General features: G+C 39.4%; 1 protein-coding gene across 2 annotated transcripts in view; it reads left to right on the plus strand.

Annotated features, from left to right (window-relative positions):
• MOSPD2 (motile sperm domain containing 2) overlaps nucleotides 1-2537 on the plus strand; it is a 49210-nt gene extending 46673 nt beyond the window's left edge. Inside the window, exon 15 of one of the 2 annotated variants that reach the window (XM_054544348.2) lies at nucleotides 2161-2537. In XM_054544348.2, the coding sequence (XP_054400323.1) occupies nucleotides 2161-2202 (42 nt within the window). In that variant the 3' untranslated portion in view covers nucleotides 2203-2537. Of the gene's footprint in view, nucleotides 1-449 lie in introns of both variants that reach the window. The other variant, XM_002831401.5, reaches the window with a different exon arrangement.
• The last annotated feature ends 10740 nt before the right edge of the window (nucleotides 2538-13277 follow it).

The following is a 13277-nucleotide window of genomic DNA, read 5'->3' on the forward strand; positions in this document are numbered from 1 at the left end:
AATGGTGTAAGCAGTGAGTTATTTTTGGAGATCTACTAACCATTTGAAAGCTCTGGCCATTTTTAGCAAAGCACAAGGTGCTTTGGGGAGTATCAAATAATTCAGTCTTGCAGAAAAAAGTACCAAGTAGTGCATTTAAATTTGAAAGAGACAGAGGGGCTCTCTGAGTAGCTGAGGGCTGCTTAAGGGTTTCTGTACCTCTAGGAACTGACTCCTCTGCTCCTGTCTCAACTAGAAATTTAGACCTCTCAAAATGAGAATAAGTATAGACATATCTGTCCACCAAACAAATCTAATGCCCTGTTGCACTTCCCCCTCCTTCCACCAGCCTTACAGAGTAGTGGGCCCCATCCTTTCAGTGTTTGGATTTCTAGTATTCCTGTTTGTCATGCCCATGATTAATGACTGTTTTATTGATATAAATCTTTCATCCCTTCTTCCCTCTTCAGCTCAGTCGTTTACTAGAAAGCAATAGGAAGCTTGAAGACCAAGTTCAGCGTTGTATCTGGTTCCAGCAGCTGCTGCTTTCCTTAACAATGCTCTTGCTTGCTTTTGTCACCTCTTTCTTCTATTTATTGTACAGTTAAAGAAGTGGTGCCGGGTAGGAACCACGGTTCCTTCGTCCATTAGTTGGAAAAAGTAACAGACCTAAAACTCTACCAAGCTACTAAAAACATTGCACATCTGTGCTTCCTAAAAGGAAATATGCAGCACGTGGAGGGGAACACATACATGTCTTGAAAATAAACTGCTAGAATAAAGAAATGCTGGAGAAATTGATTATAAGAGACTATAGCTATTTAGTAAAGTAAGTAAAGGCATATCCATTGTGTAAATTAATAGTTTAAATATAATTTATTTTTTCCTTTTGATCTGAATACTTTTAAAGCTTAAGTTTTATCGTGTAAATACATTAGCTAAACTGAAAAGTATAAGTAACATGCTTTGTTGCAGCCAAAAAATGTAATCTGCTTTTTTATGACAGAATTATTATAGCTGAGCTGACTTACTAGCTTTTCTATACTATGTATATAGAAGAACATGTATATTGAGAAAGAAAACACACTTATATAGAGGAATTTATGCAACCATGACTTTGTAATTTTGAGAATTCCTCCCAGTGATGGTCAGTATTCTTTTGGAATGTAAACCGATTTAATGCCAAACCACCTTAACCTTTGTTTCTCAGTGTTCCTTAACAGCCTGCCTTTTATTAATCTCAGGCTTTTTTATGAACACTCTCATTTCAGTAGAATTTGGAAAACTAAGCGTGGTTGGAATATCTTTGAATTCTGTTAGTAATGCCCAAAAGAAAAGTCTCAAGCAGTCCCCCTATCCAGTCATTTTTATGGCGTTTCATGTTGTCCACTATAGCTGGACACTGAACCTTTTGCCTAATTTATTATAAAGGCCTGACCCTCTATTGTCCCATCTTCACCCCCATTCCAGAGCAGAGGAGTCTCTGTGGACCATGAATTGCACTGTCTCCCTCCTCATTTCTAAATGAAAGGTGTTAGATATAAATTTTTTTGAAAGGTTAGTTGTTTGAGATGCTAAGCAGGATAATAAATTTAGATTTTAAAATGTTCCTTGTAAAAGTCAGCCCATGACAAGGAAATATACAAAATACTAGAGTATCTAGAAGGGTGAAAAGAAAAAAATAAAACAAAAAGAAACATAGATGCCCAGGTGTCAGCTCTCCATTTAAAGAACGAAAAATGTAACTCACGATGATCTGTGAAACCTTCAAACTAGGAGGACCAATTGACTTACTTGATATTCTGCCTTTGATATGGTAGTACCCACCCGGTATTCCTAAAATCCTAAAAAGATACACCTTGCAGTAGCAGAGGCAATGAAATGAGTTTGTTTTCTCATTAATATGACCAGTTTGGGTCTATGTTGGTTCACATGTACATCTACTTTATATGAAAGAAAAAACAGTCTGCCTGTAAAATGTTGAGTTTCGATTGAGCCATGTTTGGAGATTTTATTACTGTTCTGAAGGGTAGTGTTGTTGGCTTTCGTCTTCAAGAAGTTGATTCCAAAATTGAGTTATGAAGAATGATATAACAGTTCTTTCAAAATTGGCCTAGGAAATAAAACCTTAAAAGGACACTGGTGTGCTACTTTGTCTTAATTTGGGCTTTTCTGTTTCAGTTTGCCACCTCCAGCTGTGAAACGGACTGCAGTCCACCCTAAGTACTGTGCACAGTATCTCCCTGTGTGTGTGCACAGTGGCTTCCCCTTACATGGTAGATTTTTGGCCTTAATATAATCTAATCCCAAAGTAGTTGTGTATGTTTTCTGTTCCTTGGCAAATAAATGAGGAAATAATTAGCCAAGATTGAAAATGTATTGTCCTAACGGTGTCCCTTTAATGTTTCATATGAAAAATTATGTTGACCCACTAAAATATCCTTGCTCAATGTCTGGTCAGTTGAATTTAATAACATATCTTGTTAATGTTTGTGTGTCTATTAAATGTGACTAAGCAGGATTACTGAAAATTAACTATAAAATCAAAGGCATCCAAACGTTTGTACTTGTCTTGATTAATCATATATTTACACTTGATTTTATTCTGTCTTCATTTGTTTTCCTTTAATCATAATTGCATGATTATTTTTGGTACTCTAATCAGTAATTTTATTTTTAATCATGTCATTACCTATTCATGACCAAATTACCAAGGAACCAACATTTAGATTTAGATACTTGTTTTCACTTAGGAATGGAAATTAATAGATTTCCCATGAAAGCATTAGTGAAATATCATTACCTTGATCTGCAAGTAGCCTAAAAATGCGATTGCTGGTAAACCTGGCCTCAAATTTCATACTACCATAACTGTTTTTATATATTGCCACTAATTTTGACTGGATTTAATAGCACTTTATTGTACAACTACAAAAAATATATATTCCTAGAATTGTTGCCAGTGTAATTTCTCTAATGTTCTGGTGCTTTTCATATATTTTCAGTATTTTTATTACTATATTGGTATTTTCTTTGTATAAATTGATTAAAAGAACATGTTTTCTATTTTAATATGTTTTAGAAAAATAATTACATTTATGAAATAAATATCATCAGGAAAAAACCTCTGGTCTCTAATTGATAAAGCATCTTAAAGAAAATCAATATTCAACCTCACTCTGACCTTTTAAAGATCATAGTAATTTCTTTTGGATCTGCTTTGCATTTTTATAAGGACAGTGCTGCAGGCCTCCAAAGATACAATTCAGTGTCAGGTTAGCCTGTCCTTTAGTGTGTCCTGTTTCTCCTCGTCCCCGTGTCGGGTGTAGCTGCTCTTCAGTGTAGTTCTTCGTTTTCCCCAGACATAGCATTGGACCCACTGTCATGCTTACAGCTCATTGTGGAGCCTGTTGCTGGAGCTGCAATGAGTCAGAATTGCCACGTAGTTTCCCCAATCCTAGTATCCACACATAGTTCTCTCTGACAGCAGCAAGCAGGAGGCAGGCTATCAAGAAGTCTGCCTGACTGCCAGACACACAGGGAAGATAGCAGTGTGGCACTGATCATTCTGAAATCAGGCACATGCTCAGGACTGCTCAGGACCTGGGACCTGGGGGGTGTTGCAGAGGGGCAGCAGGGAAGCCCAGGATGGTGATGTTAGAGGTTCTCAGGGTTGTTGATGTCTGGTCTGTCACCACTGAAATACACAACCTCCCAAATGGCAGCTACCTCTCCATAAAAATAGCATGAATGGGACAGGTCCCTTTTCTACACTGAAAAATATGTGAAGATAACAAAATCAGGTGGTTAAAGAGTCCCAACCCTCTGATGAATTCAAAATAGAGCCACAAAGAATGTTAACCTGCCAACAAACACCATACCGACCCAGGATGTGACAGGGTGGTCTCCATCCCTAAAGGGCACAATTTTCTAGGAGACTAGAGCTCCTGTCAGGAAAATCTCCAGCTAGGTAGGAAAGGATTGGTTACTTTACAACAGTCTTCAGCTCTTTCTCCCTTAAATGTTTACCATCAACTCTAGGTTTCCTGACATCAGAACAATATGGGCCCTCAAAAGCACAGGGCTCCCCCTCTCTCCCTGGCCCAAAGAGACACACTAGAAATCTTCTGTTCCAACTGAAACAATGGTTGTTAGGAGTGAGGGCTCTGAGGTAAGACTACCTGTGTGACTTGCGAAAGTTAGCCAGTTTCAGCCTGCTTCCCTAAGTGATAATCATAGTACTACTCCACAGGTTGGGTGTGAGAATGAGAGGAAATAATGCATTTAAAGCATCCATGGAGTCTAGCCTTGCTTTGTTAATATGTTGCCTCCACCTCCTTGTCAATTCTCTAAACTTTTTCCTGTTTTTTATCTACTCTTGCATTCTTGGCACCTCAATAAAATTATCAAATCAGTTCTTTCATAGCTGCATCTTAATTTGTCCTTATGTTGAATAAAAATTATCTCCCTGTAATGTCCAAAGAGTCTCATAACTTCCTTATTCCCCGCCCATGTTGCCTGCCATGAAGAGTGAGACCAATTTCTTCCACGTGTTAAAATATTTGAAGACGACTGGTTTAACTGACAAGAATACAGAGAAATAGCTCCCTGACCCATAGGGACAAGATTTGTGCACATTTTCAAGTCTTCCTGGAGGGAAAATTTGAGTAGTCCTTGAAACCAGCAGTTTTCCCACGCTTATCTTGAGCAGTCTCAAGACAAAACATACTTGTCATAACATGCAAATATGGTTGAGCAACTTGAGTCAGATACCAAATAATTTTTTGGTCATAAGTGGAATACATCATAACATCTTGTCTTTTATAGATAAGGAAACCAAGGGTCCAGGAAGTAATTTTTTCCCAAAGTAACATGACTAGTTGGTGTCAGAACAAAGAGTTTAATCTTTCAAGTCCAATGCTGTCATAACTGCCCAGAGCTGCCACATTTGAGTAGTAGGTTAAAATGCTGAACAGGTAGGTCTGAGAGCTTTACTTTCACCAACAGTATGAGAAGAAAAAAGAATGAAGATAAAATACTTGAGAAGCAGAGGTGACAAAGTAAAATAGCCACTCAGGACCCTTGGCTGGAAGTTTTTTGGTATTCTAACCTACAGACGGACTGCATTAGTCCATTCTCACACTGCTATAAAGAACTACCTAAGACTGGGTAATTTATAAAGAAAGGTTTGATTGGCTCACGGCTCTGCAGGCTACACAGGAAGCATGGCTGGGGAAGCCTCAGGAAACTTACAATCATGGGAGAAGACAAAGCAGAAGCAGGCACGTCTTACGTGGCTGGTGCAGGAGGAAGAGAGAGAAGGGGGAGGTGCTACACACTTTTTAAAAACCAAATCTCATGAGAACTCACTATCACAAGAATAGTAAGGGGGAAATCCACCCCCACAATCCAGTCGCCTCCCACCAGGCCCCTCCTCCAACATTCCCCAATTTGGCATGAGATTTGGGTGGGGATGCAAATTCAAACCATATCACAGACCTTATTTTCAGAAAGGTTTTAAACATACAGGTTAACATATGTTTGCTTTGTGGAGTGGTTTGATGTGCAGCATCAACCTTCAGGGAGGTTTATTCATCTCTCTGTAGAAGGGCATATAGTAGGGTGTGTTGCCACCAGTTGTCTCAGGAGCCATAATCTAGTAGCCTGAACAGGTCTTGTATTTAATAAAATCAGAGCACATATGTTAGTTTTCTATTGCCATATAAAAAATTTCCACAAGCTTAGCAGCTTAAAACAGCACAAATTTATTACCATCTCACAGTTTCTGTGGGTTGCAGTGGTACAGCATGGCTGGGTTCTCTGCTCAGGGGCTCAGTAGTCTGAAATCAAGATGTCAGCTGACTGCATCCTCCCTGGAGGCTCCACTAGGTAAAGATGCACTTTCAAGTGCCTTCAAGTTGTTGGCACAATTCATTTCCTTGTGACTATAGGACTGAGGTTGTCAGTTTGCTAGCAAAAGGGACTACTCTCAGCTTCTAGAGGCCCCTCCCAGGTCTTTGCAGCTCCCCACTCCTATAGGCAGTTTACAGCATGACTGTTGCTACCTCCAATCTTCCTTCAGAAAGGGCCGAGTTCCTTTTAAGGGCTCACCTGATTAAGTCAAGCCCACCCAGGACAATAACCCTTGGGATCAACTCTAAGGTAGTTTATTCAGAACCTTAATTATACCTGCAAAATCCTTCTTAATCATGGGAGTGATACCCCATCACATTCACAAGCAACACCCCACCCCCGTACTCAAGGAGAGATGCTTGGTGTATGTTGGGTGGGACCTGCAAACTCATCCAATTCAGTCCCCCAGGAAACAGAGGGTTGAAAAGCTGAACTCAACCTTAAGCAGTGTGATTGACAGCTTTGAATTCACAGATGTTCCACAACACACCTGAAAGGAAATAAACTAGAACTTCTTTATCAGGCACCAAATGGCAGGTGTTGAGACAACATATCTCTATCTTAGTTGGCTTTCTCTAGTCTCGCAGCTTCAGTTCACACAAGTATTCAAACTTTTATAAGTAAATTGTTAGAGGAAAGTATGTCACCACTATTTTAAACATTTATTCAATCATAAAAAGTACTTAAGAAAGATTCTCACAATGAGTTAATTTGCTAGGACAAAGGGTACTTCCAGTAATTGTGTTCTTTTATAAATGAAGCTCTAGTGAAAGCAATTAGCTTTTTTAACTTTCCCTTTTCTTTCAGAATAATCCATTTGCTTCAGTTGAGTTAGTTTTCTTAGACATAAATATTCTCCGTGGATGTAAGTAAATAAGAAGGTTAAAGCTATTTAAAAAAAAGAAAGGAAACAATTCTTACAGAAACCTGCATCGTGATATCCAACATTTATACTGTCCAATTTACTTTGGATTAAATTCTAGTGCCTTGAATTCTATTATACCAGAAAGTTCTCTGCACATTTTCAGGTTGTTCTGGAGCTATGTATACATGTATATGTGTTTAAAAATCCCACTGATTTCTTGGTTCATTTTGGAAATCATGTACATATGTGTGTATTCTTAATGAGTTTCTGAATGCAAGAAATTTCCAAAACTCCTAATATTATGCCTGACCCTTTCATTGCTGAATCTGAGACTACAACAAACCAAGAAGCCAATCATTTCTGTTTCTCAATCCAGTACCTATTTATCTTTTTCTGCATCAAGTTTTCACTCTAATACTATCATAGAGATTCGTTCAGTAGAACTTATGAAATTTGCCCTGAACTGCCTTCACCCACTACCATGCAATATGGTTGAACAACTTGAATCAAATACCAAATAACTGTTTTCAGTCATAAACTAATGTCAAAAATGTGTTTTGGGTACTTTTCCAATATTCTAGATTCTGTGACTCCAGCTACTTCCTTTTAGTGGGGGTGCAGAGGAAGGAAGCTATTATTAGAAGCAATAACAATAGTATAACACAGTCCAGCAGAATTTAATTTTTTAAAATGTGACTGAACTGGTAAGTTACTAAAAAGGATAAGTGAAAGGAAATTGACATAAAAAGCAAAGCTTCCTTGCAAATCCAGTATTTACTGCTCTGGGATTTCTTAAACTGCTTAAGAACTTAGTCATTAAAGGTGGAAGTGCATCTTACAAAGGAGCTATATTCTAAAGTCAGTGCTTAGGATGGAATTGAGTATAGTTAGAACTGTTCTTTAAAAATCATTAGGAAGGTGTCAGCTGGGTTCGGTGGCTCATGCCTGTAATCCCAGCACTTTGGGAGGCTGAGGTGGGTGGATCACCTGAGGTAGGGAGTTAGAGACCAGCCTGACCAACATGGAGAAACCCCGTCTCTACTAAAAATACAAAATTAGCCGGGCATGGTGGCGCATGCCTGTATTTCCAGCTACTCGGGAGGCTGAGGAGGAGAATGCTTGAACCCAAGAGGCAGAGGTTGCCGTGAGCCAAGATCGCGCCTTTGTACTCCAGCCTGGGCAACAAGAGCAAAACTCCGTCTCAAAAAAAAAAAAAAAAAATCATTAGGAAGGTGCCACAACAGAAATGGCCATAATAACTCATATCTTGGTGAATTAAACATTCATTTTTAACACCAGGTAAAGTATTTGGTTTACTTTTTATTATTTTGCCAGGAGGAGGGGGTCATGTAGTCTAATAAATATATGTACTATGTCTTTAAAACTAGAATCACATCAGCAAGATTCTCTTGCTTTAAGAAGCACAAGAGAATTGAGAATGAATGAAAGAAAAACATTTTTATTTACCATTCTACATATGTGGAGTGGAACAGACCCTCTTCATTCTAAGAATTAAGATATAAGTGAGGTCGCTCACATAGTCAGGGCCAAAATCCAAACTGAAATCTGATCTTCCTCTTAGACAAACCTCTAAAAAGGGCCCTCAGGACATTTCCACTGGCATCCCTCTCCTTGTGGTCACACTCCAGTCTATTGTTTACATCCATCACTCTGGCAAAACAGTACAGTGTACTTGCTATGGCGCAGCAACGACCTCCTTGTTGCTTCTTCCAATGGACCCGCTTCGACTTGAGTCTGAAGTGAGTTCTTGCAGCAGCATTTGACTATATCAGCCACAAGTTTTGTGAGACAACAAACTCCTGCTTTTTTCTCCCAGTGATATTCTTCAGTTTCCTTTACTGGCTCATCTTCCTTCGCCAAGTCTTTAAGATGTTGAAGTCAGAACTGAACTCTCTTTCCTAGCTCCCCTTTAGGTTAACTCCTCCAGACCATGGCTGCAATTACCATCAATAAGCCATTAACCCTTGTATATTTCTAACCCAGACTTCCCATTTTAAGTCTAGACACACATACCCAGTATCAACTCAGCATTTCCAGGTATCCATCAGAAAATGTCAAAACCAACCTATAGCCTTGTCTTCCATCCTCATCTCAATGGATGGTAGGCTAGGCTAGGCTCCACCCATGTGACAAGTACTGTATTATGCTACGTGCTGGGGACTAGATGGTGAATACTTCATGGAGTGTATAGTCTAATGGGGAGTGAGGCATTAATAAAAATTGTACGAATTTTTAAATACAAGCTGTAATGAGTTTTATGAAGAAAACATGGTGGTGTCATGGGAGAATCTAATGAGGGGACTTCCATCCATTTAAACCAGCTAGAAACTGAACTCTATCCTTGACACCACAGAGCCCACCCCTTTCCAATTCTCCCTCTTCATTGCCACCCTCACTTCAATCAACAGCTCTGTCACTTGGACTCCTGCAACAATCTCAAGTGGTCTCTGGGCATCTTCTACAATCCTTTCTCCATACTGATTCAGGAATATTCCGGGCCTATTGAAACTGCACATCCAGTCATACCTCTTCCCTGATTAAAAGCTTCCAGTTGCTTTCATGGCTTCTGAACAATGATTAAACTTCCTAACTTGTCCTACAAAGTCCTGAATGATTGGCGGTTGCCTGCTTTCTGGCCTCGTTCTCCTTGCTCCCTCTTCATTGTTCAATCCCATTCTCTGCTTGGAATTCTTCATCTCAGCCTTTCACCTTTACCGCTTCAGGATTGCTCTCAGCTCATCATTTGCTCAGAGAATGAATCCCTCATCCCAGGAATGTAGGTAGTCAGGTCCCCTTATCAGATGCTCCCATGATGCCACCATGTTTTCTTCATAACACTCATTATAGCTTGCATTTAAAAACATGTACAATTTTTATAATGCCTCATTCCCAATTAGACTATAAACTCCATGAAGTATTCACCATCTAGTCCCCAACACATAGCACAATACCGTACTTGCCACTTGGGTGGAGCCTATCTGATGAAAATATTTCTGAACTTTTAAAAATAGACTATTTTTAAGTTCTAGGCCAGCCTTCCTTTTCTTCATTTCCAGCTTTTTGCCTCATGTACATCAATCAACTGACATTCATCAAGCACAGCTTTTGGCAAAGCATATAACTCGGTGCTCTAGGGGGAAAAGCATGTATAAGAGACAGTGGCTGTTCTCAAAGAATCTGGAATAGCTGGTCTGCAGCTCTAATGGGAATTATAGGTCAGTACAGCCCTTGTCTCTCCAAGACTCGCAAAAACATTTCTTCTGTCATGGACTCACTACAGCAGGATAGTGTTTGGACTCACCCAAATGTTTAATGAACAGGGAGCTTCCCCCAGCTTTTCTTACCCTCTACTCACATCACAGCAGGGACAACTATGCCCCATTAATATCATGCTAGAGCAGTTTTTCAGGCGCTGTTTTCTATCTCTGTAGGCCTGCATTTTCTCAAGTAGGTCCCTTAGAACACTAATTCCATAGTTTACACTGGGCCACAAAGTTTCCCTTGCCATGTTATTTTGAGAAACATTGCGTTAAACAAAATTAAAGTTTTTTCCCATAGAATTTCTCAGAATCTTTAGTGTACTAATGTGTATGACAAATCTCTGAGAATATTATGTATTTCCCAAATTTATAAAACCATGGAATCTGCTTTTCAAGCACTACATTTTGGGACTAAATATCCTGAGAATACATTGTGTTGGGGATTTTAACACAGAGTTGAAGGGTCCCTGTGTGCCTGTAAGCCCAATCTGCAACAGAAATGTAAAACAGAGCTGAAGGTGATGGTCAAAGTTAAAATTCCACAACACTGGTAAATAAAGGAGAGGAGATTTACTGCTAAAGCCCAGGATAGACCTTTGTATTCTCATTTTCTTAATTCCATTTGTAAAATTAATTGGATGTGACAGCATGTGTATTTTAACTAAAAGCTGCATGTAATCTTGAAGACCTTTCTGTGGATTTGCATTTCTGTGTCCTATTTTGCCCGCTACAGCAACTCATAGTTTAGTCAGGGCCAGATTGCATACATCTGACTCTCTCTTCCTTCTTATCCCTATATGGACTAATTTTTGTCTGTCATCTTTCTGTGGATTGGTTAAATATGTGAAACGTGTTTGAGACTCTCTGGGATGGAAGCTCATCATGACAACCAGCCATTATTGCTCTCTGCTCGCTGCTCAGCAGGACTTCAGCCAACCCACACATAGCTTGGGGTGCAAGCTCCTGGCAGTTAGGCAGTTATTACCCACAGGACACACACCTGCCTTTGGCTTTCATTGACTTAGGGGCAAATCCAAGTAGACATCAGGGGCATTATGAGGTTCCTATGCATTTAGGGGACTTCATTATAGATCCTAAATGTAAGTATGTAGATAATACTTGCTTAAAGCTAATGGTATTTTGTAAGTATTGACAGACTTGGATTTAACTGCACGTAATTCTTTCATCTCAGCCTGCTTCTCTGTGTATGTTAATGGCATTTCCTTTTTGAGTCTTCTTTTCCACATTGCTGTTTCTCTGAAGACAGAAATTCTGCTGAGTTCTTCACCTTCATTCCAGTAGTATTTTCTTTTTCACTTACATCTTTGAATTTCAATTTGTAGCAGAGTTTTGGCTAATTGTACCCATTAACCCTTTCATTTCATGGCTTAAAATCAATATACATTTTTTATTAAAGGGTCCAAAAAAAAAAAGTAACTCTGAGCTTCCTATATCCAAACACATTTTATTTACCCCAGGCACATCTTTCTGCTACTTATTGAATCTAATGTTCTTTGACTAGATTATACATGAAATTTCTGAGTTCTTTTTCTTGCCCATGGGACTCATTAGCCAATATTGTATTTTCCTGACCTCCAGTAAACAGCATGTGTAAGAGTATTACACTGTTTGCTAGGCAGTCCCAAAGCAGACACGCTTGAATCAAAGGGACTGAAAGTTCAAAGTTCTATGGTTTCAGAAAAAGTAGGAATAAAAATGTGGCTTGTGTCCCCTTAGCAATAAGTTTGGAAAAGCCCATCAATTATAATGGAGATATAGAGCCATCAAAGAAATACCACTTCTTAAGCAGGGCCAGGTAACCTTAGAGAAAGATCAATAAGAAGTCCTTGGACCTTTGCCAAGAGTGTTTTTGAAAGAATCATTGAAAAAGGAGCCAGAATCTGATTTAAGAAGGGCTGGGATAGGGCTGTAGATTCTGCATTTCTAACAAACACCTAGGTTATGCTGATGCCGAAGTGCCTAGACCACACTTTGAGTAACAAGCCTTTAGAAATTTTAGAAAAGACACATCTCAGGACTCCTCCCAGATGAATCAGAATCTACATGTTCACAAGATCACAGGTTCCCAAGTGATTCATATGCACGTTAAAGTTTGGAAAACATTCATCAAAAAGACTCCTACCTTTTATTCAAAAGTCTTTTTTTGTCTCTCGTTTTTTGAGACAGGGTCTGTCTCGCTCTGTCTCCCAGGCTGGAGTGTGGTGATCTTGGCTCACTGCAACCTCTGCCTTCTGGGGTCAAGCCATCCTCCCACCTCAGCCTCCCAAGTAGCTGGGACTACAGGTGTGCGCCACCATGCCCAGCTAATTTTTGTATTTTTAGTAGAGACAGGGTTTTGCCATGTTGCCCAGGCTGGTCTTGAGCTCCTGGGCTTAGGCAATCCTCCCACCTCAGCCTCCAAAAGTGCTAAGATTACAGGTGTGAGCCATTGCACCTAACCTAAAAGTCTTTTTTTTTTTTCTAAATGCCTTCTCATTTTATTTGACTGTTAAACATTTTCTTGGCTGCAACAGTTGTGGTTAAAACTGTTATGATCTTTTGTGGGTTTTGCTAGCCAAGTAGTTTACGGCCATTTATAAGTGGGCTATGTTATGTATGTATATTCTTTAAAATGAATTACATATTTATTGAGTCTTTTCTAGGTACTGTGTACTGTGCTGGACATTGTCACAAAGAGGGATAAGATGTGCTGTCTGTTCTCAGGGAATCACAGCTGTAGGGTGAAATGATCCTAGCCCAGATTTAACATAGGATATCTCTAAGTGTCATAAGGTGAGAAGTGGAGAGACACTATTTCCACAAAAGGAGCTATTTTTGTCATGAAACATCTTCATTTTATACCATGATCACTAAAGATGACATTTTCCAGCTGGCCATGCTCCAGAAATTCACAGATTCTAGGTGTGTTTACTGTAAATAAGCCTAGACAAACCTTGACAAAAGCATTCTATAGATAAGGACTCCCATTTGCAAATACCATCAGGAAGTCCAATTAGCAAATTCACAAGGACATGCGACCTGGTCATTTCTCTCTGGTGTGTCCCCCTGGGTGAGAAAGGCTGGATTGCAGATCAGCTGTTAACTCTTTCCTTCTCACTTGCATAGATATGTCACGCAGAGAGCTAGCTGATGAACTACACTATTTAGAGGGTGGGCTCTTGGTGATGGGAGAAGAACAAGAGAAACAAATTTCTAAGAAGTTTCTGTGGAAAACAGCT

The sequence above is a fragment of the Pongo abelii genome, chromosome X (assembly GCF_028885655.2).
Source record: "Pongo abelii isolate AG06213 chromosome X, NHGRI_mPonAbe1-v2.0_pri, whole genome shotgun sequence".
In the NCBI taxonomy this organism is placed as follows: Eukaryota; Metazoa; Chordata; class Mammalia; order Primates; family Hominidae; genus Pongo; species Pongo abelii.